Here is a 22,323-nt window from a genome sequence, read left to right on the forward strand (position 1 = left end):
CCCCGCCAGCCTGATCACCCCCAACTGCCCCTGTGCCAGTGTGCTCGCCTCCAACTGCCTCCCCTGCCGGCCTGCTCACCCCCAGCAGAGTGATGGTTAATTTGCATGTTTCTCTTTTATTAGTGTAGATATGTCTTAAGATAGAGACGAAAGATTTTTCCAAAACTTGTAAACCAAGCAAATTGGATACACTTAAGGGACATAATCTGCCAAAGTGACACTTCTTAGATCCTAATCAAGAAAGCACTTAATGGGTTTTATGGCAAGATGCAAACTGTTGAGACGTGAAAAGGCAATGATATAACTGGCACTGAAAAGCAGATTATGAGAAAGATCAAAGTAGTAGTTACTTAGGGCAGTAAAGGAGAACGAATGAGACAGTAAGGGAGAAAGAACTAGATTAAGGATCAGAAAGTCTAGGTTTACCACTCTTCAGCTAGATGACTTGGGGTAAGTAATTTAGCTTTTGGTTAAACTGAAAAGTTCTCTTTGCTCTTTCTTTTGTAAAATATAGTGGTAGTAAAGTCATAGGTAAGCATCACATTCATATTACAGACAGGGAAACTGAGGCAGAGAAAGATAAGGTGTTTTTCTCCTTTTCCAGCCAGATGTGGCAGAGCTATGCTCTAATCCATTTCACTACACTGCCTTTGCCACACCCCACACTCTAGTCATCTGTCCCAGTTTGCACAAACATATATCATGTTTTTCTAGTTGATGCCTTTGTACATGTTATTGCTTCTACCCAAATTTGACACCTAAACTGTCAGTGTGATCTAGGCCAAATTATTTAGTCTCTCTCTGAGAAAAAGTTTCTTACATGTAACATGAGAGACTAATATATATAATCTCTCAAAGTACTGTTACAAATATTAAATTAATTGAGGTAATATATGTCAAATGCCTGACATACCAAAGACATTCTAAGTATCGGTTTCTAGCTGCTTGCACAGGTGACACTAGCGCACAGGAGGACATGCATCCTTCAGAGTTCTGCTTACGCATCACCTTGTTTTGCTGCCTCTCTTGTCCCTTTTTAATTGCCCTGGCAGTGTAATTCTACCTCTCCCTTAGTTTTACTCTGGCATATGCCACATTATAACTCTATGACAGACCATCAGCCAAACCATCTCCTAAGTAGTTTTCCTGCTTTCCAGACGTGCCCCACCTCCACTTCATTCTTTATGGTGCTGAGTAATTTTCCTACAACCCAAATCAGTCGATATAATTTCTCAGCTTAAAATTCCTCATCAGCTCCTATTACTCTTCAGATAAAGTCCAAATTCTAAATGTGGCCTATTATGTCCTATATAATCAGAGCCCACTTTCTTCTCTAGATTCATCTCTCTACAATCCCCTTCCAAACCTCATCATATCATACTCTCAGCTCCAGCCAGTTTGAACTTGCCAGCTCTTCCTGAATCAGGCTCTAATTAGCATAGGAATCACTTTCTCTGGATAGCTTTCCAAACCTTCAAGTCTGGGTTAGGCACCACTCTCCATGTCCTCTTGCCTTTTTTTTTTTTTTTTAAATATGTTTTTGTGTGTGTTTTATAATCCTCATCCGAAGATATTTTTCTATTGATTTCTATAGAGTTGAAGAGAGGGAAAGACAGAGAGAAATATCGATGTGAGAGAAACACATCGATTGGTTGCCTCCTGCACATGCCTTGACTAGGGCCTGGGCCAGGGAGCAGCCTGCAACCGACGCATCCTGGAAATTGAACCCAGGACCCTTTGGTCCACAGGCCAACGTTCTATCCACTGAGCCAAACCAGCTAGAGCTAATATGGTTTTATTGATTTTTTTTTTTTTTTTTTTTACAAAGAGAGAGGAAAGGAAAGGGTTAGAGAGATAGAAACATCAATGAGAGAAAAACATCCATCAGCTGCCTCCCGCATGCTCCCTACTGGGGATCAAGCCCATAACCCAGGAATGTGCGCCCTGACTAGAATCGAACCAGTGACCTCTTGGTTCATGGTGCTCAACCACTGAGCCACACCAGCAGGCACGCTCGGCTTTTTAAGCACATGAAGTCTCAATCAGAATAAATGCTCCATGAGGGCAGGAACCTTTTTTACTACTGTATCCTAAGTAGTAAAAACAATGCCTGATATATAGTATATACTCAATACATAGTTTCTAAATGAATGATTGTATGAATTTGTTTGAATGTACATCTATTCTACCATTCTGTGGTACAATCTTCTGATTCACATATCCCAGGATCTAGCAATACCTACCTATTACAAAGTAGGCACCCAATAAATATTTATTCATTATTGGGCTTCAGTCTTTTTATCTAAAAAGGAGACAATTCCTTCTCCTATAAAATTATTTTTCTAAGAAGGAAAGATGACTAAAAAGAATGTCTAAGATGTACAGGAATATCCATGGAAATAGTAACTTCAACTGGCAGAAAGTAGGCTCTAATGAAAAAATGTATTTGTGTTTCCATTAAGCGGGCTATTTATCTTTCCCCTTATCACTAGATCAATATAAACTGTGAAATGGAGGTAGAATAGGGGTGCTGAGTGGCATCCGTGTAAAAGGAAGAGGGCAGAAACTAAAATAGAAAAAAGAAATAGCCACATATCGTAGCTGACATTTCACATTTGATTTAATTAACTTATTTTCCTTAGGTAATAGGATAAATACTACTATTGTTGACAATAACCAATTCTCAGATCTCAAAGATGCCTAATGCTGTCACCTCTGTAAAGACCTGAACCATACTACAAGCAATTTCGAGTCATCAAGATTGTTAATCAACAAGAAAGTAAAGTAAAAGATTATAAATGACTAAGACAATTAATTGCCTTAAAATCATGACTGATCCTCACCGTGTTTTTGGAGAATCTCCTGAAGATCTGGCTTAGAAGCATTATCCAAAGTGCTTTCCCCATCAACACTTCCTTCAGTATCCTCTTCTGTAGCAGAAGAGCCAACTGAGAGAACATGAAGTGTGGTTTCTGAATCTTGAGCATCTGGCTTCAGGAAAGCAGCTGGACCATCAATGCCTGGGACCAAAAGAAAAGAGAAAGCATAACCGACTATTTAGCTGTGTGGGTTTGGAGTATGTGATCAGAATTAAGAACCACCAAAACACTTTATTCTCCCCTTTCCTTAATATCCATGAAGATATTGTTAACAGAGTAATCCAGGACTGGTGTTCATTTTAGTAACATGCTCTGACTCTTACTAAAGTAAAATGTGCCTGATGTTGCCTTGAGAAACTTAAGAATGAGACTATGAAAACAAAGTAGGTCCTCCAAGGTTCAAATCCCATACAAATCAATAGCTTAAGGGGCTTGACTTAGAGGCTCTTAACCCCATTCGTCCCTTGTCCTCTCATCATCTTAGAAGATCCTTGGAGTCCTACCTAATGGAAGAATGGATGCTTTCTACCAACTCCTGGCTTCAAAGTTAACTGTGCCAAAATCCTATCTAATAAAAGGGTGATGTGCAAATTGACTGTCACTCCAACACACAAGATGCCCATCCCCATGTGGACACAAAATGGCTGCCACAAGATGGCCAGTAGGGGAGGGCAGTTGTGGGCGATCAGGCCAGCAGGGGAGGGCAGTTGGGAGGGACCAGGCCTGCAAGAGAGGGCAGTTGGGGGCAAACAGGCCTGCAGGGGAGGGCAGTTAGGGGTGACCGGGCTGGCAGAAGAGGGCAGCTGGGGGCAATCAGGCCTGCAGGGGAGGGCATTTGGGGGGGACCAGGCCTGCAGCGGAGGGCAGTTGGGGGGGGCCAGGCCTGCAGGGGAGGGCAGTTGGGGGGGACCAGGCCTGCAGGGGAGGGCAGCTGGGGGGGGGACCAGGCTGGCAAGGGAGGGCAGTTAGGGGTTACCAGGCTGGCAGGAGAGGGCAGTTGGGGGTGACCAGGCTGGCAGGAGAGGGCACTTAGGGGGGGACCAGGCCTGCAGGGGAGGGCAGTTGGGGGGAACCAGGCCTGCAGGGGAGGGCAGTTAGGGACAACCAGGCTGGCCAGGGAGGGCAGTTAGGGGTGACCAGGCTGACAGGAGAGGGCAGTTGGGGGTGACCAGGCTGGCAGGGGAGGGCAGTTAGGGATGACCAGGCCGGCAGGGGAGGGCAGTTAGGGGCAATCAGGCCAGCAAGGGAGCAGTTAGGTGTCGATCAGGCTGGCAGGGGAGTGGTTAGGGAGTGATCAGCCTGGCAGGCAGAAGCAGTTAGGGGCAATCAGGCTGGCAGGCAGGTGAGTGGTTGGGAGCCAGCAGTCCTGGATTGTGAGAGGGATCCCAGATTGGAGAGTATGCAGGCTGGGCTGAGGGACACACACCCCCCCATGCACGAATTTCGTGCACCGGGCCTCTAGTGTGTAAATAAAGACTATAAGCTCCTAAAATAGGCTATTCTGGACTAATTCATTTGACATCTAAAAATAACATTTCTAGGGTGGATATATACTTTATGGTATCTCCTACTGATTAGACCATTGCTTTTATTCTGCCTCAGAGACCCAGAATTTAATTATAAAAATTTATGAAGGCCTGGCCGGTGTGGCACAGTGATTGAGCGTCGACCCATGAACCAAGAGATCACTGGTTCAATTCTCAGTCAGGAAACATGCCAGGGTTGTGGGCTTGAACTCCAGTAGGAAGCAACCAACCAATGTTTCTCTCTTATCTCATCGATCTTTGTATCTTTCTATCCCTTTCCCTCCTCTCTCTCTAAAATCAATAAAAACATATTTTTAAAAAATTTATGAAGGTACCCTAGTGTTAATACTAATGTTGTTTCTTTGATCCATCTAAGAATCTTCCTGCCTTCTTCTGGGTTTGAAAAAACTGTACCCCAGAGGTAAGAGATGCTGCCTAAATACACACCATGTAGGATGACATTGTTGTGAGGCGTATGAGGTTCCACCAAGGGAGTATGCTCCTCACTACCTCTTGGCTTTGACCGACGTAGCCTGGCTTCTGGGTTTGGCTGCACCATGAGTGGTTCCAGGCGCTTTTTCCTCTGCTTCTTCTCCAGCAGTGCTCTCTAGGAAAAAATTTGATATTATACCCAGGAGAGTTATGACAAGACCCACTCACTTTGTACATTTACAGTGTTTCACTGACCCTCATACAAAATCCTTGTGAATTAATTTTCCCACTTAAGAAATGAGAAAATTGAGGGGCAACGGCTCATTCATTTAGTAACTATTTATTGAACACCTATAAATATATATTTAAATGATACAAATGTATTCCTAGCCAAGCTGAAGATCATGATACAAGTCTATTTAAAAATATGTAGTAGCCCTGACCAGTTTGGCTCAGTGGATAGAGCGTCGGCCTGCGGACTGAAGGGTCCCGGGTTCGATTCCTGTCGAGGGCATGTGCCTTGGTTGCGGGCACATCCCCAAGTGGGAGGTGTACAGGAGGCAGCTGATCGATGTTTCTCTCTCATCGATGTTTCTAACTCTCTATCCCTCTCCCTTCCTCTCTGTAAAAAAAAATCAATAAAATATATTTTAAAATATGTAGTAATTATCATATTATTATCAACACATGGTCACAAGTTTAAACTCTATAAACACATATGCAGAAATAAAAGATAAAGGAATACAAAGAAACATAGTCTTTGCGTAGTAGACTATAAATAATTATTTTCCTTTTTCTATATTTTTAATTTTTCTTACTTTTGTGATCAAAAGAAAAATTTTATTATTGTTTAAACCCCAAATTATTTTCATGTTTTAATTAGCAAAAAAATAGTAAGTTTGCTTTCTTGCTCATCTATCTATATAAAACCCTAATATGCAAATTAACTGAATGGCAGAATGACTGGAGTAACAACCGGTCGCTATGATGCACACTGACCACTAGGGGGCAGATGCTCAACGCAGGAGCTGCCCCCAGCCCGCAGGCCCCAACCGGAGGCGGCGGCAGGGGGTGGGAACAGCGAACGGGTGATTCCAGGCCAAGGCAGGTGCAAGCAGGGGCCCCGATCACCCCGCTGGTCTCCTGCAGATCAGCCCTAATCACTGGCCAGGCCTAGGGACCCTACTGTGCACAAATTTTGTGCACCAGGCCTCTAGTTTTTACATATTAATCAAACAAATTAGGGCCAAGGGATAACAGTTGGAACATTCCAAATAGAAAGCAATCAACTCTATGAACAAAAGCAAAATATGGAACATGGTAGCAAGAAGTCAAAAAAAAAGCATGCAAGACCATGAGAAAAAATCCAACAAGATGGAATTGGAGGTACTAGACCCACACTATTTTTAAGCTTTGGCAAATAAGAGAATATAATATGCCCTAACCGGTTTGGCTCAGTGGATAGAGCGTCGGCCTGCGGACTCAAGGGTCCCAGGTTCGATTCCGGTCAAGGGCATGTACCTTGGTTGCGGGTACATCCCTGGTAGGGGTGTGCAGAAGACAGCTGATTGATGTTTCTCTCTAATCAATGTTTCTAACTCTCTCTCCCTCTCCCTTCCTCTCTGTAAAAAATCAATAAAATATATTTTATAAAAAAAAGAGGATATATATATATATATATATATATATATATATATATAAATTATTATGAATCTGGGATATCTCAGAATAGAAAAGTACCAAGTCCCAAGCTAAAAAATTAAGCCATTATTTTAAAAAATATATATTATAACCTACTTTATTGTTTCTTAGGCAAAAAGCCATCTATTTACATTTTTTTCATTAACATTGCCTTTAAAAAGTGTCACTAACAAGAAGAGTTATTCTAAGGGGTGAGACTATGGGCAGGAAAGGAAATGTGCTTTTCCTGAACTGGCCTAAGGAAAGGGCAGTTGGGGGGAACCAGAAGATACAGAAAAAATGACTACTCTTTTTTACCCAACCTTGTTTACAGTAGGTCCTCGAATAACATTGTTTCGTGATAATGTGGAAGGGATGCCTAGGAACTTAACTCGTTTATATCAATTAGCCTATGGTAAAACTGGTTTCATTATACATCATTTCCCTTAAAGTTGCAGAACCTATCAGGACATTAAGTGAGGACTTACTGTATAAGGAAAAGACTGGAGACCTAAGATAATGTGCCAAAAAAATGGACAATCCATGAAGAATAGAGCAAACTTGGGAAAGAATATGTTTTGAGACTCATGAATTCATGTGAATAGATGGACTTTAATGTACCAGGAACACTAAATACACATGATACTATAATGAGGTCCTCCTCATAGAACTGGCTGATAAGGTTCTTCTAGCAAATAAGTCTTGCATAATGGATAAGAAGTAACCTGTCTGCAAATATGGTAAATATGAAGTATAAAGACATGAGAAACTGCCCTAGCTGGTTTGGCTCAGTGGATAGAACATCAGCCTGCGAACTGAAGGGTCCCAGGTTCAATTCTGGTCAAGGGCACATGTCCTGGTTGCGGGCTCGATCTCCAGGAGGGGGCGTGCAGGAAGCAGCCAATCAATAATCCTCTCTCATCATTGATGTTTCTCTCTCTCTTCCCTCTCCCTTCCTTTCTGAAATCAATAAAAAATAAATAAAATAATAATAAAAAAGACATGAGAAACTACCACATATATGTGGCCACAGCTATTTAGTGTCTTACAGTCTCCTAACTGTACAACAGTTGATGAAACAAAAACACAAGCTATAGCTAGTACATTTTATTAATATATGTAAAGAAAAAAATTAGTATAGACATCTATTTTTCTATTTTCTATAGAAAAAGAGTATCCTGTTTGTGTTCTAGAAAAGGGGAACCAAGGAACTAGAATTTCTCAGAGTACAGCCAGCCTGTTCAAGAAAGAGAAATACTAAATCTGGTAGGCAAGAGTATTCTCTTTATGGAAGAGCTTACTCATTTTAAGCACAAGAAATTATAAAAGACTTCTTCTCGGCTTAATTAACTATCCCTCAGCACAATCTCATTTCATTTCTTCTGGCTTCTGGGTTTGGCTGCACCATGAGTGCCTCCCAACCAGCCTGCTAATTTTCAATTTAACTTCTTAGGCATCATATTCCCAAGAATAAAGAATCATGTGCAGTAGAACTGAATGTACACTGGAAGAGTTAGAGTTCTCATTATAAATTAATGAATTGATATCTGGTTTCAAAACTGACTGTTGTGAGTTTGACAGGTATGTTTGTGGTCTAGAAAAGGGGAGCCAAAGAGCTAGGTGTCACATGGTACATCTCGGTTCACTAACAAAACCACATTCTTAGACCTGCACATGGACAACTAAATTCCTGGTCACAGTGATCCTATCGAGGTATCTGGTGAAGCCTTCCTCTACCAAATTTACACTTACTTATATCAACAACTTAAAAATAAAATAAAAAACAGCCCAGCCCAGCCTGTGTAGCTCAGTGGTTGAGCGTTAACCTACAAACCAGGAGGTCACAGTTCAATTCCTGGTCAGGGCATATGCCTAGGTTGCAGACTGGATCCCCAGTGTGGGGCATGAAGGAGGAAGCCGATCAATGATTCTCTCTCATCATTGATGTTTCTATCTTTCTCTCCCTTTCCCTTTTTCTCTGAAATCAATAAAAAAATATTTTTAGGATTAAAAATAGCAGCAGAGTAGGAGGATGCTGCACGAACATGCTCCCAGGAACAAGCTGGAATTACAACTGAAATATGGAAAGGCTTCCTGAATAATCAACGGAAAACTCACAGGAGATAACCCTGATACCCAAGGACTGAAGGTGGAGACTGCATAGAGACTGGTAGGAGGGGTAGAGGCATCAAAGGGCTGGCTGGGCACCCACAGACAGCAACTGAAGTCCCAGAGAGATATCTCAGCTGTGAGGAGGTGCCACTGAGAACTCTGGGATCTAATCCCGAAGCTGGGCTCCCAAGCAGAGAGCAACAAAACTGAGGAGGGTACCCACATAACATCTAGCTGTGAAAAGCAGTGAGGCGCGGTCTGCCAGGGAGTGCCAGCTGAAAGTTCAGGCACCCTCTTAAAGGGCCAACACACAAAAATTCCCTGTGGAGCCACCCACCTTGTGCTCTGGCACAGGGAGGGTGAAGTGGACTGGAGCTGTGAGAGCAGAACCCAGGACTGGGGACTTGGGAGATAGAGCTCAAAAGTTAGACACCCAAGTTTCCTGGGCTGAGCCATTCCCTCATGCAGCAGACATCTTTCCCACACAGACATCTGCCTTGCCTGGGGGAAGACAGTCAACACACATTATTGGAAAACACCTTGCCCTGAAGCCAGTTGAGAGATTAAAAGTAACAATTAGCCTCCAGGCAGAAGCAACTGCTCACCCTGTTGAAAAAACTCTCCCCACACCTGAGGGCAATTCAAGTCAGAATCCTATTAGTCTGTGGACAGAGGCGGTCTCTGGAGGCTTTGAGTCTTTGCCTGATCCAATTAGAAACAGCCTTTAACACTGTCCTGCACTAGAGATTGAGAGGTGTAGAGGATCTACCTAATACATAGTCACAAACCCATACAGACAGCCAACTGTCCAACTTTATTTCTCATGTTCGAACTTACCTCCACTCTAGGCCTGAGCCTATTTCTATACTCTAACCAACACCAAATTCACAAGTAGTACTATGAGAAAGCAGGCAGACGACACAGAAATGTCTCCTGAGACTACTGCTCAACTGTTGAAAAATATTCATATCTTAGCAACCAAGCCTAGAATACCCAACATGTAACTGACCAATCAGCTCAGATCTAAAGAACCTAAGATGGAATAGAAAGCCCTGCCCCCCAATTTTGACTCCTGAGAGAAATGGCTTTATTATAACTTCTTTAAAATACCTGCCACAAAGCAGTTACTCAATAATTATCTTTTGAGAGAAAAAATGAGTAAATGAACTATTTTTATCTTACGTTGAATCAAAATTATGCACAAGGATATATACAAATATATGTTCAAAATTATGTACAAGGATATATACAAATATATGTTTATTTACTTATCAATAAGTAAACTTCAAAATACTCTTGACATTTCACAGTATATAGATACATTATAGTTCAAATACATGATGCAATTCATTAAAATAATTTTTAGATATTTTTTAATGACATAAGGAAATGTTCATACTACATTAAGTTTTAAAAAAGAGGTTTCATGCCCTGGCTGATGTGACTCAGTTGCTTGACTGTTGTCCCAGGCACTGAAAGGCCACTGGTTTCATTCCCGGTCAGGGAACATGGTTAGGTTGTGGGCCTGATCCCCAGTCCTTAAGGTGGAGCTAATGTTAAGGGATGAAGCTAAAAGAATAGGTGACTGGGTCTGTAACTTTGGCTTTTCAATTGGAATTGCTTTCTGGGAGTCTGAACAAAACATTTTACTGGATAAATAAGAGCCTGAACTCATTTGGCTCCAAAGATAAGGGGTACTTTCTCCCTTCAGTTCAAATAGGGGTATTCTTAGGTGACTAAGAATCCATGTGCAGGTGCCAAAGGGTATCCCTCACAATGTGCAAAAGCCCCATAAGGAATTCCAAATCAACTGTAATGTCTAGGGAGGGGCATATAAAGGTTACTCAGAGCTCCGAGTCCTCACGGTTGTAATAGACAGCTAGGGACAGAAACCAAGACACACAAGAAGGTTGAGGGTTGAGATGACAGGGGATGGGTGTGGGGCGGGGGGAGGGAGTGACAGCACCTTGAAACTGATAGCATACTTCAACCCACCACACTATATCCCTAGAAATTTTGTTCAGACTCTTCAGATCTCAAAATAAAACTAAAGTTAACTTTAAAAAATAACCCAACAACAAGATGGCAGCATAGGTAAACACCTAAACTGCTGCCTCACACAACAATTTCAAAACTACAACTAAAAGGCAGAACGGACATCATCCAGAACCATAGGAAAGCTGGCTGAGTGGAAATTCTACAACTAGAAGGAAAGAGGAAAGCACACGGAGAATCAGAGGAGCTGCAAAGGATTGAGGAACGGAGACAAGTGCACAGAGAGGGAGGGCGGCTGAGTGCCTGGCTGGCTTTCTCTGGCGGGAGAGGGAAGGAAGCCCCCGACTGCACTGAACCCCAGTTCCGACTGCACTGAACCCCAGTTCCGGGCGAAACGCCGTGGACCCAGGCTCATATGGGGGGAGTCTGGAATGTCAGGTAGAGAGTAAGGCACTCGGAGACTTGGGGAAGCCGCGGCGGGCAGGGGTCTGGAGGTGCGCATGCGAGAGTGCACTCAGAGAAGACTGACTGCTGAGGTTGCCACTAGCTCTCCCTAGTGGAAAGGAGTCGGAAGCACCTGACTGCACTGAACCCCAGTTCCGACTGCACTGAACCCCAGTTCAGGGCGAGACTGGGGGAATCTGGACTGTCAGGGGGAAACTCAGGGGAGCTGCGGAAGGCAGAGATCTGGAGGCGCGCACACAGGGGCAGGGCTGACGGGAAGCCAAGACTGTCTGCTCAGCCGAAACCGGTTTGGCTCAATGGATAGAGCGTCGGCCTGCGGACCGAAAGGTCCCAGGTTCGATTCCGGTCAAGGGCATGTACATTGGTTGCGGGCACATCCCCGGTAGGGGGTGTGCAGGAGGCAGCTGGTCGATGTTTCTCTGTCATCGATGTTTCTAGCTCTCTATCCCTCTCCCTTCCTCTCTGTAAAAAATCAATAAAAAAAAAAAAAAGACTGTCTTCTCAGCCCTGAGACTCCGCCCCATCCAAGCTGAGCACAGAGGCTTTTGCAATTTTGCAAGTCTGGTCCTATAAGGCTGTATCCAGCACAGGTCTCCCGGCGTAGACACAGCTGATACACATAGCCAATTGGCCTGGAGGTCAATTCCTCCCAGTGACACCAACAACCATCAAGACTTAACTACAACAAGGCTGTACACACAGAACACAAAGGGGTGCACCAAGAGTGTCCACCTCAGGTGACTGGGGAGGCTGACCCACTGGGCCATATAGGACACCTAGCACACAAAGCTACCCTACCAACTCAGGGAAGCAGCGAAAATGCGGAGACAAAGTAACAGTTCACAAATGAAAGAAATGGAGGAAAATAAACGACTGGATACAGAATTCAAAACCATGGTTATAAGGTTTTTCAAGAATTTCCTAGAAAAGGCTGATAAATTTAGCTAGACCCTCGAGGATATGAAAAAGGACCAACTAGAAATTAAAACATATACTGACTGAAATAAAAAATATTATACAGAGTCCCAACAGCAGACTAGAGGATCCCAAGAATCAAGTCAAAGATTTGAAATACAAAGAAGCAAAAACACTCAACTGGAAAAGCAAAAAGAAAAAAGAATCCAAAAAGTTGAAGATAGTGTAAGAAGTCTCTGGGACAACTTCAAGCGTACCAACATCAGAATTATGGAGGTGCCAGAAGAAGAGAGAGAGCAAGATACTGAAAACCTATTTGAAGAAATAATGACTGAAAATTTCCCCCACCTGGTGAAAGAAATACACTTACAAGTCCAGGAAGTGCACAAAACCCCAAACAAAAGGAATCCAAAGAGGACCACACCAAGACACATCATAATTAAAATGCCAAGAGCAAAAGACAAAGAGAGAATATTAAAAGCAGCAAGAGAAAAACAGTTAGTTACCTACAAGGGAGTACACATACGATTGTCAGCTGATTTCTCAACAGAAACTATGCAGGCCAGACGGGAGTGTGCAAGAAATATTCAAAGAGATGAATAGCAAGAACCTACAACCAAGATTACTCTACCCAGCAAAGTTATCATTCAGAATGGAAGGTCAGATAAAGAGCTTCACAGATAAGAAAAAGCTAAAGGAGTTCATCACCACCAAAACAGTATTATATGAAATGCTGAAAGGTATTCTTTAAGAAGAGGAAGAAGAAAAAAGTAAAGATAAAAATTATGAACAACAAATATATATCTATCAACAAGCGAACCCAAAAATCAAGTGAATTAAAAATCTGAGGAACAGAATAAACTGGTGAATATAATAGGATCAGGGGCATAGAAAGGGAGTGGACTGATAATTCTCAGGGGGAAAAGGGTATGGAGGGTGCAGGAAGAGACTGGACAAAAATTGTATACCTATGGATGAGGACAGTGGAGGGGGAGGTAAGGGCAGAGGGTGAGGTGGGAACCGAGTGGAGGGGAGCTATGGGGGGAAAAAGGAGAAACTATTGTAATAATCTGAACAATAAAGGTTTATTAAATTAAAAAAAAATAACCCAACAACTATAGATTCAAACTGTGAACTTCAGGGCACAGCTACTATATTACAGAACTGAATATATCCTACTATTGTCCAAGTTTGTAAATAAGAAAATCATAAAATATCTACTATGAAAATTAATAAACAGAAACTTCATTCAAATGAAGTCAGGAGGGTAGAAGAGAGTTCTCACACATGTCACTCAATGCAAACTGTTGACCCCAACAGGAAGAGACGGTAGGTACCTTGCATCTCTGACAGGAGGTGAGAATACTAGTACTTTACTACCTCAGCAGAAAGAAGAGTCCTCCCCGCCCAGTAACAGCTCAGCCAATGGGAGACTGCCATAACTCAGCCAATGAAAAATCACTATACTTGAAACTTTCCGTCCTCCAACTGACTCTTCACTTACAACAGTGCCTCCCAAGTCCATAAAAAAGTGGTTCTCACTTTTGTTTTTCTGGACTTGCCCATAGTTTGTCACTAGACTGAATGTCCCAAACCGCAATTCCTTGTTATTCCTGAATAAACCCATTTTGCTGGAGAAATATCTGGCTATTTATTTAAATTCAACATTATGTATGGGCAAACTAACATTTGGTAAAAACTGTCACCTGATGTAGCACTCTAATCACCATCACATGGTTTGGATGAGGGAAAAGAGAGGTGCTAATTGAGTGGTTTTTTAAAAAAATATATTTTTATTGATTTCAGAGAGGAAAGGAGAGGAAGAGATAGAAACATCAATGATGAGAGAGAATCATTGGCTGCCTCCTGCATGGCCCATACTTGGGATCAAACCCACAACCCAGGCATGTGCCCTGCCAGAAATTGAACCATGACCTCCTGGTTCATAGGTTGATATTCAACCACTGAGCCACACCAGCCAGGCTAAAATGTTTTGTATTTATTGATTTTAGAGAGGGAGGATGGAAGAGAGAAACACTGATTTGTTGTTCCATTATTTATGCATTCATTGGTTGATTCTTCTATGTGTCCTGACCAAGGATGGAGCCTGCAACCTTGGTATATTGGGCAGATGCTCTAATGAACAGAGCTACCCGGCCAAGGCTCATTTATGATTTACCTTCCCTAAAAAGCTAAGAGTGCTTTAAAGGCTGCATATACAAAGGACTCCTTACAAACTTAGGGAAAGGTCAGGGGAGTCAGGAAAAGAAGCCAAAGTTTGATGCTCTGTGGGCAATTGAAATATGTTGCCTTCTGGATTAAGTGCTACATAATCTTTAAATTTCCCAGTTCCCTTGGAAACTGAACAATAACTCAAAGGATCCATCTTCTCCAGAATCTGGTGGTATGCTAGATTTTCCTGGGGGCAAGATATTAAATAGTGATGCCAAAATAAATGAGGAAATAAAAGAGATTAGATGGGGAAAGGAGGTAATTCCATCAAAGGGCTTAATCCAATCCTATATAATAAAAGGCTAATATGCAAATTGTCCCTTGTAGAGTTCGACCAACCGGGAGTTCGGCCACTTGCTATGATGTGCGCTGACCACCGGGGGGCGGCGCAGAATGAAGGAAGGCCCTGGCCGACAGCCAGAAGGCCCTGGCCGACAGCCAGAAGGCCCCAATTGGCCCTGATCGCTGGCCAGGCCTAGGGACCCTACCCATGCATGAATTTCATGCACCAGGCCTCTAGTAAAATAATAAAGCTCAGGCAAGCCTCAAATTAATGATAGTTTAACTTCACTAACTGATTCTCAATTTTCCAAGGACTCCCTAGAGATGATAGGCTGGTTACATTATGACACTCTTGAATGGACTGGCTGACTACAAGGTACAACCAACGAGTTCAGAATGGTTGCCTGATATCTATCAGTTTGGCTAAAAATAACTAGCTTTTCTGGCATACAAAGTGAGATCATAGGAAGACAAAACTGAAAGTTTTATATCAGACTTCTTAAAATACTAGTTCAATGCACTGATGACTGCCTCTCTTAGAAGGGTGTGAACAAATAAATAGGCAACCTGACCTAAAGAGACTATATTATATTTTAATCCATTGTATACCAGATGGCACAAATGTTTTCTACCTAATGTGTATCCATGACTCAGTAACATCACTGAGTCTGAAAATCTTTATATTCTGTAGCCAGCTAAGGTATCCACATGCCCTGAAAATATGAGCACTATTTCAAAGCTAGTAAAAATACAAGCAAATATACTCCATGGGAAAGATAGCTTTTCAATAAATGGTGGTGGGGCAAATGGATATCTACATGCAAAAGAATGAAGCTGGACTCTCACCTCACATCATACATAAAAATAAACTCAAAACAGATCAGAGAAAATGCAAAACTCTTTGAAGAAAACAAAGTAGCAAGTCTTTATAGCCTTGGGTGGACAATGGTTTCTTAGACATGATACTAAAAGTGCATACAACAATAGAACTGTAGAAAATATCTACAAGTTATATTTCTGATAAGAAACTTAAGTTTAGACTGTATAAAGAACTCTTACAACTGAACAAAAAGACAATAACCCAATTTAAAATGGGCAAAGGGCCCTAGCTGGTTTGGCTCAGTGGATAGAACATCAACCCACGAACTGAGGAGTCCCAGGTTTGGTTCCCGTCAAGGGCACGTGCCTCAGTTGCAGGCCCCAGTCGGTGGAGGAGGCAACCAATCGATGTGTCTCTCTCAGATAGATGTCTCCTCTCTCTGTCTCTCCCCCTCCCTTCCCCTCTCTCTAAAAATCAATGGAAAAATATCCTTGGGTGAGGATTAACAACAACAAAAATGGGCAAAGGATTTGGATATATATTTCTCCTAAGAAGACATACAAATGGCCACTAACTACTTTAAATATGCTCAACCATCATTAGTCATTAGGGAAGAGCAAATCAAGAATATATAATATCAATTCATGCCCACGAAAATAGCTATAATCAGAAGACTGGGGCCCAAGTTTGAGGATCTTACCTAAAATTACACAGCTATTAATGGCAGATCTAAAAGCACTAGAATTGCCCTAGCCGGTTTGGCTCAGTGGATCGAGTGTTGGCCTGCGGACTGAAGGGTCCCCGGTTTGATTCCAGTCAAGGGCACATGCCTGGGTTGCAGGCTCGGTCTCCAGTGAAGGGCATGCAGGAGGCAGCCAATCAGCGAGTCTCTCTCATCATTGATGTTTCTATCTCTCTCTCCCCCTACCTTCCTCTCTAAAATCAATAAAAATTTTTTTTAAAAAAATAAAAGCATTAGAATTGCCCTAGCTGGTTTGGCTCAGTGGATAAAGTGTTGGCCCGCAGACTGAAGGGTCTCGGGTTCAATTCTGGTCAAGCGCATGTACCTCGGTTGCAGGCTCAATCTCCGTGCAGAAGGCAACCAATCGATATATCTCTCTCACACTGATGTTTCTCTCTGTCTCTCCCCCTCCACTCTCTCTAAAAATCAATAGAAAAATATACTCAGGTGAGAATTAACAAAAAATAAAAATAAATAAAAGCAGTAGAACCAAAGTCTTCTGATTACCAACCCAATGTTTTACTCACAAGGCCATTTTCTTGTTACAGGCCATTTGAATGTTCAACTGGCATTTGTGGAAATTCTCTTATGCCCTGCTGAGTAATCCCCTTTTTGTGCATTTCAGGACTCTTAACAGTATTTGCACACACTATTTAACACCAAAATTTATACATCTGGTCCAAATAGATATTTTTAGAATTAAAAAAAATCCTATAAAATTTTGCCTTTTTTTTCTAATAAGATTAAATGTATTCAATAATCTAGTAAAAGTTTTTATTATAAGTATCCCACAGTATAAAAAGTACAAAACAGATTTGTAGATTTCTAATGTGTTAATACAAAGTGCATGACTACATACAGTACATCCTACAGGCAAAGAGGAAAAAGAAGACTGTGGCCTGGCCCAGTAGCTCAGTTGGTTAGAGCATCATCCTGATATGACAATGGTGCGGGTTCCATCACCAGTCGGAGTACATATCAATGTTTCTCTATCTCTCTCTAAGATAAAAATAAAATTTAAATTAAAAAAAAGACTGTGGTTGAGGCCTAGTAATAAATAAATACAGAAGTAGAAATTATCTATACTATAGTATAGTCTACCAATACTGCGGCCAAAATGTATTTAAAAAAAAAAAGAACCATTTCAAAATAAAAAGGTTAAAACTACATATGTCTATCATACAACAAATCCCATCTCTGTCCCCTGATATTCTCCTAGTTTCATTCGTTAGAAGGGGATTTAAAAGAAAGACTTAAAGAGCACTTTACAGCAGCACTCAGTTTCCTCAGAAATACTCAGCATTTTAAACTTTATATATATGTCTATTTTTCTTTTAGTAAACTAGATACTGGCCTCAGATGGTAGAACTTGTGGAAGGGAAGGAAAAATAATCCATTCAGAACTATTCCAGAAATTGTCTTTTGGCAGAATAGCAGGTATCCAAGAGTGTAATTTTTGTTGCTGTGGGTTTGTTTGTTGATTTTTTTCTAAAATTTAAATTGTATTTTGTTCCCTTCTATATAATCTGCAGGGACCACTCCTGAGTGGAGCTGGGCAGAGGCTCTGGCCCCCGGCTTCTCAGCAGCTGCTTTCTTATTGCTGCAGCAAGGCTTGAATAGATGTGTGTCAATGAGGACTTCCCCAAAATGCCTTTACAGAAAATCCCACAACATATGTTCCATCTTTTCCAGTATGTGAAATCTAAAAAAGGAAAAAAAACAAAAACTGGCACTCTGTTAGAGCCCGCCCGAAGCCATCCCTGTCTCTGAGCCATCATCTGACTGGTTACTATAACAAGGAGATTGAGCTGGGGAGGCACTTGAGGTGGTACTGTGAGCATCAGAACTGTGATGTTTCAATTTCTTCTGCAGTTTGCTGATCTGCTTGCTTTTTATCCTGTTTCCAGGTAGAATTTTCACTTTCTTTGATTTCAAGGTAGTCTATAGAGTGGGTCCTGGCCTTGCACCTACCACATGATTCCAGTTTTTATTTTTGTTTTAATCCTGCCAGCAATTTCTTCCCATCTTTTCACGAGCAGGACACAGGCATTACAGATGTCTCCTGAACGAGTCTCATGCAACACAAAACGGGTCTGGAAGTCCTTTTCACAGCATTTGCTGTCTGTGAATTGAGAACTGGAGGATTTAGCTCTGCAAATACAGCAGCCTTCTATCCTTCAATACATCTATGGCTTGTAAAAACCAAACATCTTTTCTGCTGGGTAACAGTCTTCCAAAAACAGCTGTTCTGATACAAAAAATGAAAGGGTCCAGGCTGTCTGCCACTACTGGAATCAAATAAGTAGAGGTGAAGTTGAATCTTTACGGTGTGTTTCATAATCAGCAGGCAATCTGAGAGAGAGGCAGGTGTAACACCCTGAAAAGACTGCTCTGACCTTTCATTTCAAGTCAGCCCTTCTATATGATACTAGAGGCCCGGCACATGAAATTTGTGCACAGGCACGGTCCCTAGGCCTGCCCTGCAATCAGGGCCATCTTCCCCAGCTGCCGGCAGCTGTCCCCGCCCCCCGCCGCCACCCACCCCAGGTTCCCCATTCACCATCGGGCGATCGGAGCCTGCCAGCCAGGAGGAGGGATGGAGAGGTTGGCCATTCTTGCCCACTCACCGGCCCCGACCCCCAATGCCAGTCGCCCTCTGTGTGGGGGGCAACCAGTGGGGCGAGAGCCTTGGCCTGGCACCGCCCACATCCACCACCACCCACCCCCAGTTTCCTGTTCCCCATTAGGCGATTAGAGCCTGCGGGCTGGGGGCAGCTCCTTCATTGAGTGTCTGTTCCCTGGTGGTCAATGCGCGTCATAGCGACTGGTTGTTCCACTTTGGTCGATTTCCATATTATCCTTTTATTATATAGGACTATAGGTCCAGTGCATGAAATTCGTGCACGGGGAGGGGGGTGTCCCTCAGCCCAGTTGCACCCTCTCCAATCTGGGACCCCTCAAGGGATGTCCGACTGCCCGTTTAGGCCCGATCCCGGTGGGACATCCCTCTCACAATCCAGGACTGCTGGCTCCCAACCACTCGCCTGCCTGCCTGCCTGCCTGCCTGATTGCCCCTAACCGCTTCTGCCTGCCAGCCTGATCACCCCCTAACGACTCCCCTGACAGCCTGATCACCCCCTAACTGCCCTCCCCTGCTGGCCCGATTGCCCCTAACTACTCTCCCCTGCTGGCCTGGTCACCCCTAACTGCCCTCCCCTGCATGCCTGGTCCCCCCCAACTGACCTCCCCTGTAGGCCTGGTCATCCCTAACTGCCCTCCCCTGCATGCCTGGTTGCCCCTAACTGCCCTCCCCTGCATGCCTGGTCCCCCCCAACTGACCTCCCCTGTAGGCCTGGTCGCCCCTAACTGCCCTCCCCTGCAGGCCTGGTCACCCCCAACTGCCCTCCCCTGCCAGCCATCTTGTGGTGGCCATCTTGTGTCCACATGGGGGCGGCCATCTTTGACCACAAGGGGGCAGCCATCTTGTGTGTTGGAGTGATGGTCAATTTGCATATTACCGCTTTATTATATAGGATTATTATATAGGATAGTTAGAGACTAGGAACAAAATTTAAAGTTAGTGAGTTCCCAGGGTCTGCTTTCTATCATTGTACTTGCAAAGATTAGCCCTGGAAAAGATTAGCCCAGAACGCTGTCTCCCTTCAGATGGGTCCTGTCCTTGATTTAAAATATATCTTCTTTTGAGTGACAGGCTCATCTCAGCTCTGGGACTGTCTTATCTCCAGGCCTGTTCTTCTCTTGCAACACATCCTCCAGTTTCCCAGAGTATGTAAGAAAATCTCTTCTTTATAGTGAGTAGCTATTAAGCAACTGTGATTCTATTTCTATTACATGCCCATCCCCTATCGGTTCCATGGCAATAACATTCTGGAGGTGCAGAGTACACACCAGGCCAACCCACCTCCAATGGCTCCTCCCTCCTCAGCTGCCTGGTCTACAAAGATTGCCTCCTATGGTTCTGCAGTTGCTACCGCTGGCCAGGAAGGCATAGATGCGGCTTTCTAAATTGTATGTCTTCTAGGATACACTAGAAGTCTGTGACTGCCTCTGGTTAAGAACTGAGCCAAGTAATAAGGGTGGTGGTGGATATTTTTCATCAAATATATTTTTTGTATTATTTGAATTATTACCATATGAAATGGAATGTAGAAAATAAAGAGTTCATTACAATTATTCTGATCTTTGTGGTGGCAATAAATATATATATAATCAGAATTTTCCCCACGATCCCAGGAAGATTAGTTTATTTTCTAGTTTTCGTTCCTTTTCTAATATTAGAAAGAATTGTTTATTTACACCCTCACTGACATGACAGATGCATAACCCTGGCTGAGTCTCCACTTAGAAGCAAAATACCTTGCAGAGGAAGGTGCCCAGGCAGCCATCTGTAATTGCTGGGATGTCTGTTGCTATTTTCCAACTCTGCCATAAAAAACTAGATCTGCTTAAAATGTTCCCCAGGCCTGGCCAGCGTGGCTTAGGTTGAGCGTTGACCTATGAACCATGAGGTTGCAGTTTGATTCCCGTTCAGGGCACATGCCTGGACTGTGGGCTCAATCCCCAGTGTGGGGCGTGCAGGAGGCAGCTGATCAATGATTCTCTCTCATCATTGATGTTTCAGGTGAGGATTAAAATAAATAAATGAATAAATAAATAAATAAAATTCATATGAAAAAGCAAATATGCTATGTTGGGTATAGGTTCTAAGCTGAGTAATCACGATGAGGATAGCATGTGACAACATAAAACTCTGTTCATTTATTCCTTCCTTCACTCAAATATTTAATGAAGATTATGTACCCAGCCTTATGCTAGGAACTTCTGCTATAACAGTCATCATAAATAGACTTGCCTCCTGTTCTCATGGAACTTACTTTGTTTAGTGGAGGAAACAAGCATAAATCAAATCATTTGAAAAAATTTAATGTGTAGCTAAAATTGGGACCAGTGCTGTAAAGAAAATTATTCTGCAGGCAATGGAAGTTTTTAAACAAGCATAGCAGCATTTTCAGATCTGCAGATTAGGGTAAGAAAAAAATCTTGTAGTTAAGTGAAATTACAGTGTAGAGAGGTACTTAAGGCAGTAGGACCAAATAAGTACATAGAATTACAATGTTAACATTCTTCTAATTCTTATAAAAGGTACCAAGGAATTTTCAGTGATTACAAATCTAAGGCCAGTTTTATTGCTGATGTCCTCAAAGCACTTTGGTCTTGCCATAGCCCAGGGCCTTGGTTCAGCAGATACTAAGTCTAGACCCTGCTTAGTGAGTAATATCAGAGCCTTTTCCTATCAGGTCTTCTTTCCATGACCCTGCCAAGACTTCAGAGTCAAGACTATCAGCATCATGGTCAATATAGTTCTCCGCTTATTTCAAAAGAGAAGACTCTACTCACCTGATTATCGAGTTTCAGCTGTCGAAGCTTCATAGCCTCATCTTCAAAGGCACTGTTTTGAAAAAGTGAAAAGAAAACATGTAAAGAGAAAATCCTTTTAAAACCATGTCAATTTCATCTTTTCCATGTATTACCATGGGCTATTTGGAATCAATGAATTCTGCCTTAGGGAAAGCATCAGTTTTAGGATGCTGCCCACACTGACTTGCCATCCTTAATGCCACTTATTCCAGAGGACCTGAGGATATTTTTCCCATTGATTATTAGAGTGGAAGGGAGGAGGAGAGACAGAGAGAGAGAGAAACATTGATGTGAGTGAGAGTGACACATCAATTGGTTGCCTCCAGAACTAGCCTCGAGTGGCATGGGGGGGAGGCATGGGGGGAGGGGCAGATCGAGCCTGCAACCAAGGTACATGTGCCCTTAACTAGAATTAAACCCACAACCCTTCAGTCTGAGAGCCAGCACTCTAACCACTGAGCAAAACCAGCTAGGGAAACAGATTTTTTTTTTGATAGAAGAAAACAACAACAAAAATGGAATCAAATTACATCTTCAATTGATAAACCAAATCCTTTGAACTTTTTCTTAAAGTATATTTTTATTGATTTCAGAGAGAAAGGGAGAGGGAGAGAGAGATAGAAATATCAATGATGAGAGAGAATCATTGATCAGCTGCCTCCTGCACACCCCCTACTGGGGATCGAGCCTGCAACCCAGGCATGTGCCCTAGACTGGAATTGAACCAGGGACCCTTCAGTCCGCAGGCTAACTCTCTATCCACTGAGCCAAACCAGTAGGGCCCTTTTTACCTTTCTAAAAACT

At 42.7% G+C, this 22,323-nt stretch overlaps 1 protein-coding gene and 1 pseudogene across 4 annotated transcripts in view; both read right to left on the reverse strand.

The window, feature by feature from the left end:
• The window catches only part of TULP3 (TUB like protein 3), a 38,088-nt gene extending 16,020 nt beyond the window's left edge, over positions 1-22,068 (reverse strand). The window contains exons 1-3 of one of the 3 annotated variants that reach the window (XM_079775936.1): positions 21,499-22,068; positions 4,853-5,012; positions 2,844-3,020 (exon numbers count right to left, since the gene is read on the reverse strand). In XM_079775936.1, the coding sequence (XP_079632062.1) occupies positions 2,844-3,020; positions 4,853-5,012; positions 21,499-21,531 (370 nt within the window). In that variant the 5' untranslated portion in view covers positions 21,532-22,068. The remainder of the gene's footprint in view (positions 1-2,843; positions 3,021-4,852; positions 5,013-21,498) is intronic. The other 2 variants (XM_079775934.1, XM_079775935.1) reach the window with 2 other exon arrangements.
• Positions 17,321-18,584, reverse strand: LOC307102377 (SIN3-HDAC complex-associated factor-like; annotated as a pseudogene). The gene has a single exon. The product of its transcript is annotated as an SIN3-HDAC complex-associated factor-like (transcript).
• Positions 22,069-22,323: the final 255 nt, after the last annotated feature.

This window comes from Cnephaeus nilssonii (genome assembly GCF_951640355.1).
Source record: "Cnephaeus nilssonii genome assembly, chromosome: 6".
Classification (NCBI taxonomy): Eukaryota; Metazoa; Chordata; class Mammalia; order Chiroptera; family Vespertilionidae; genus Cnephaeus; species Cnephaeus nilssonii.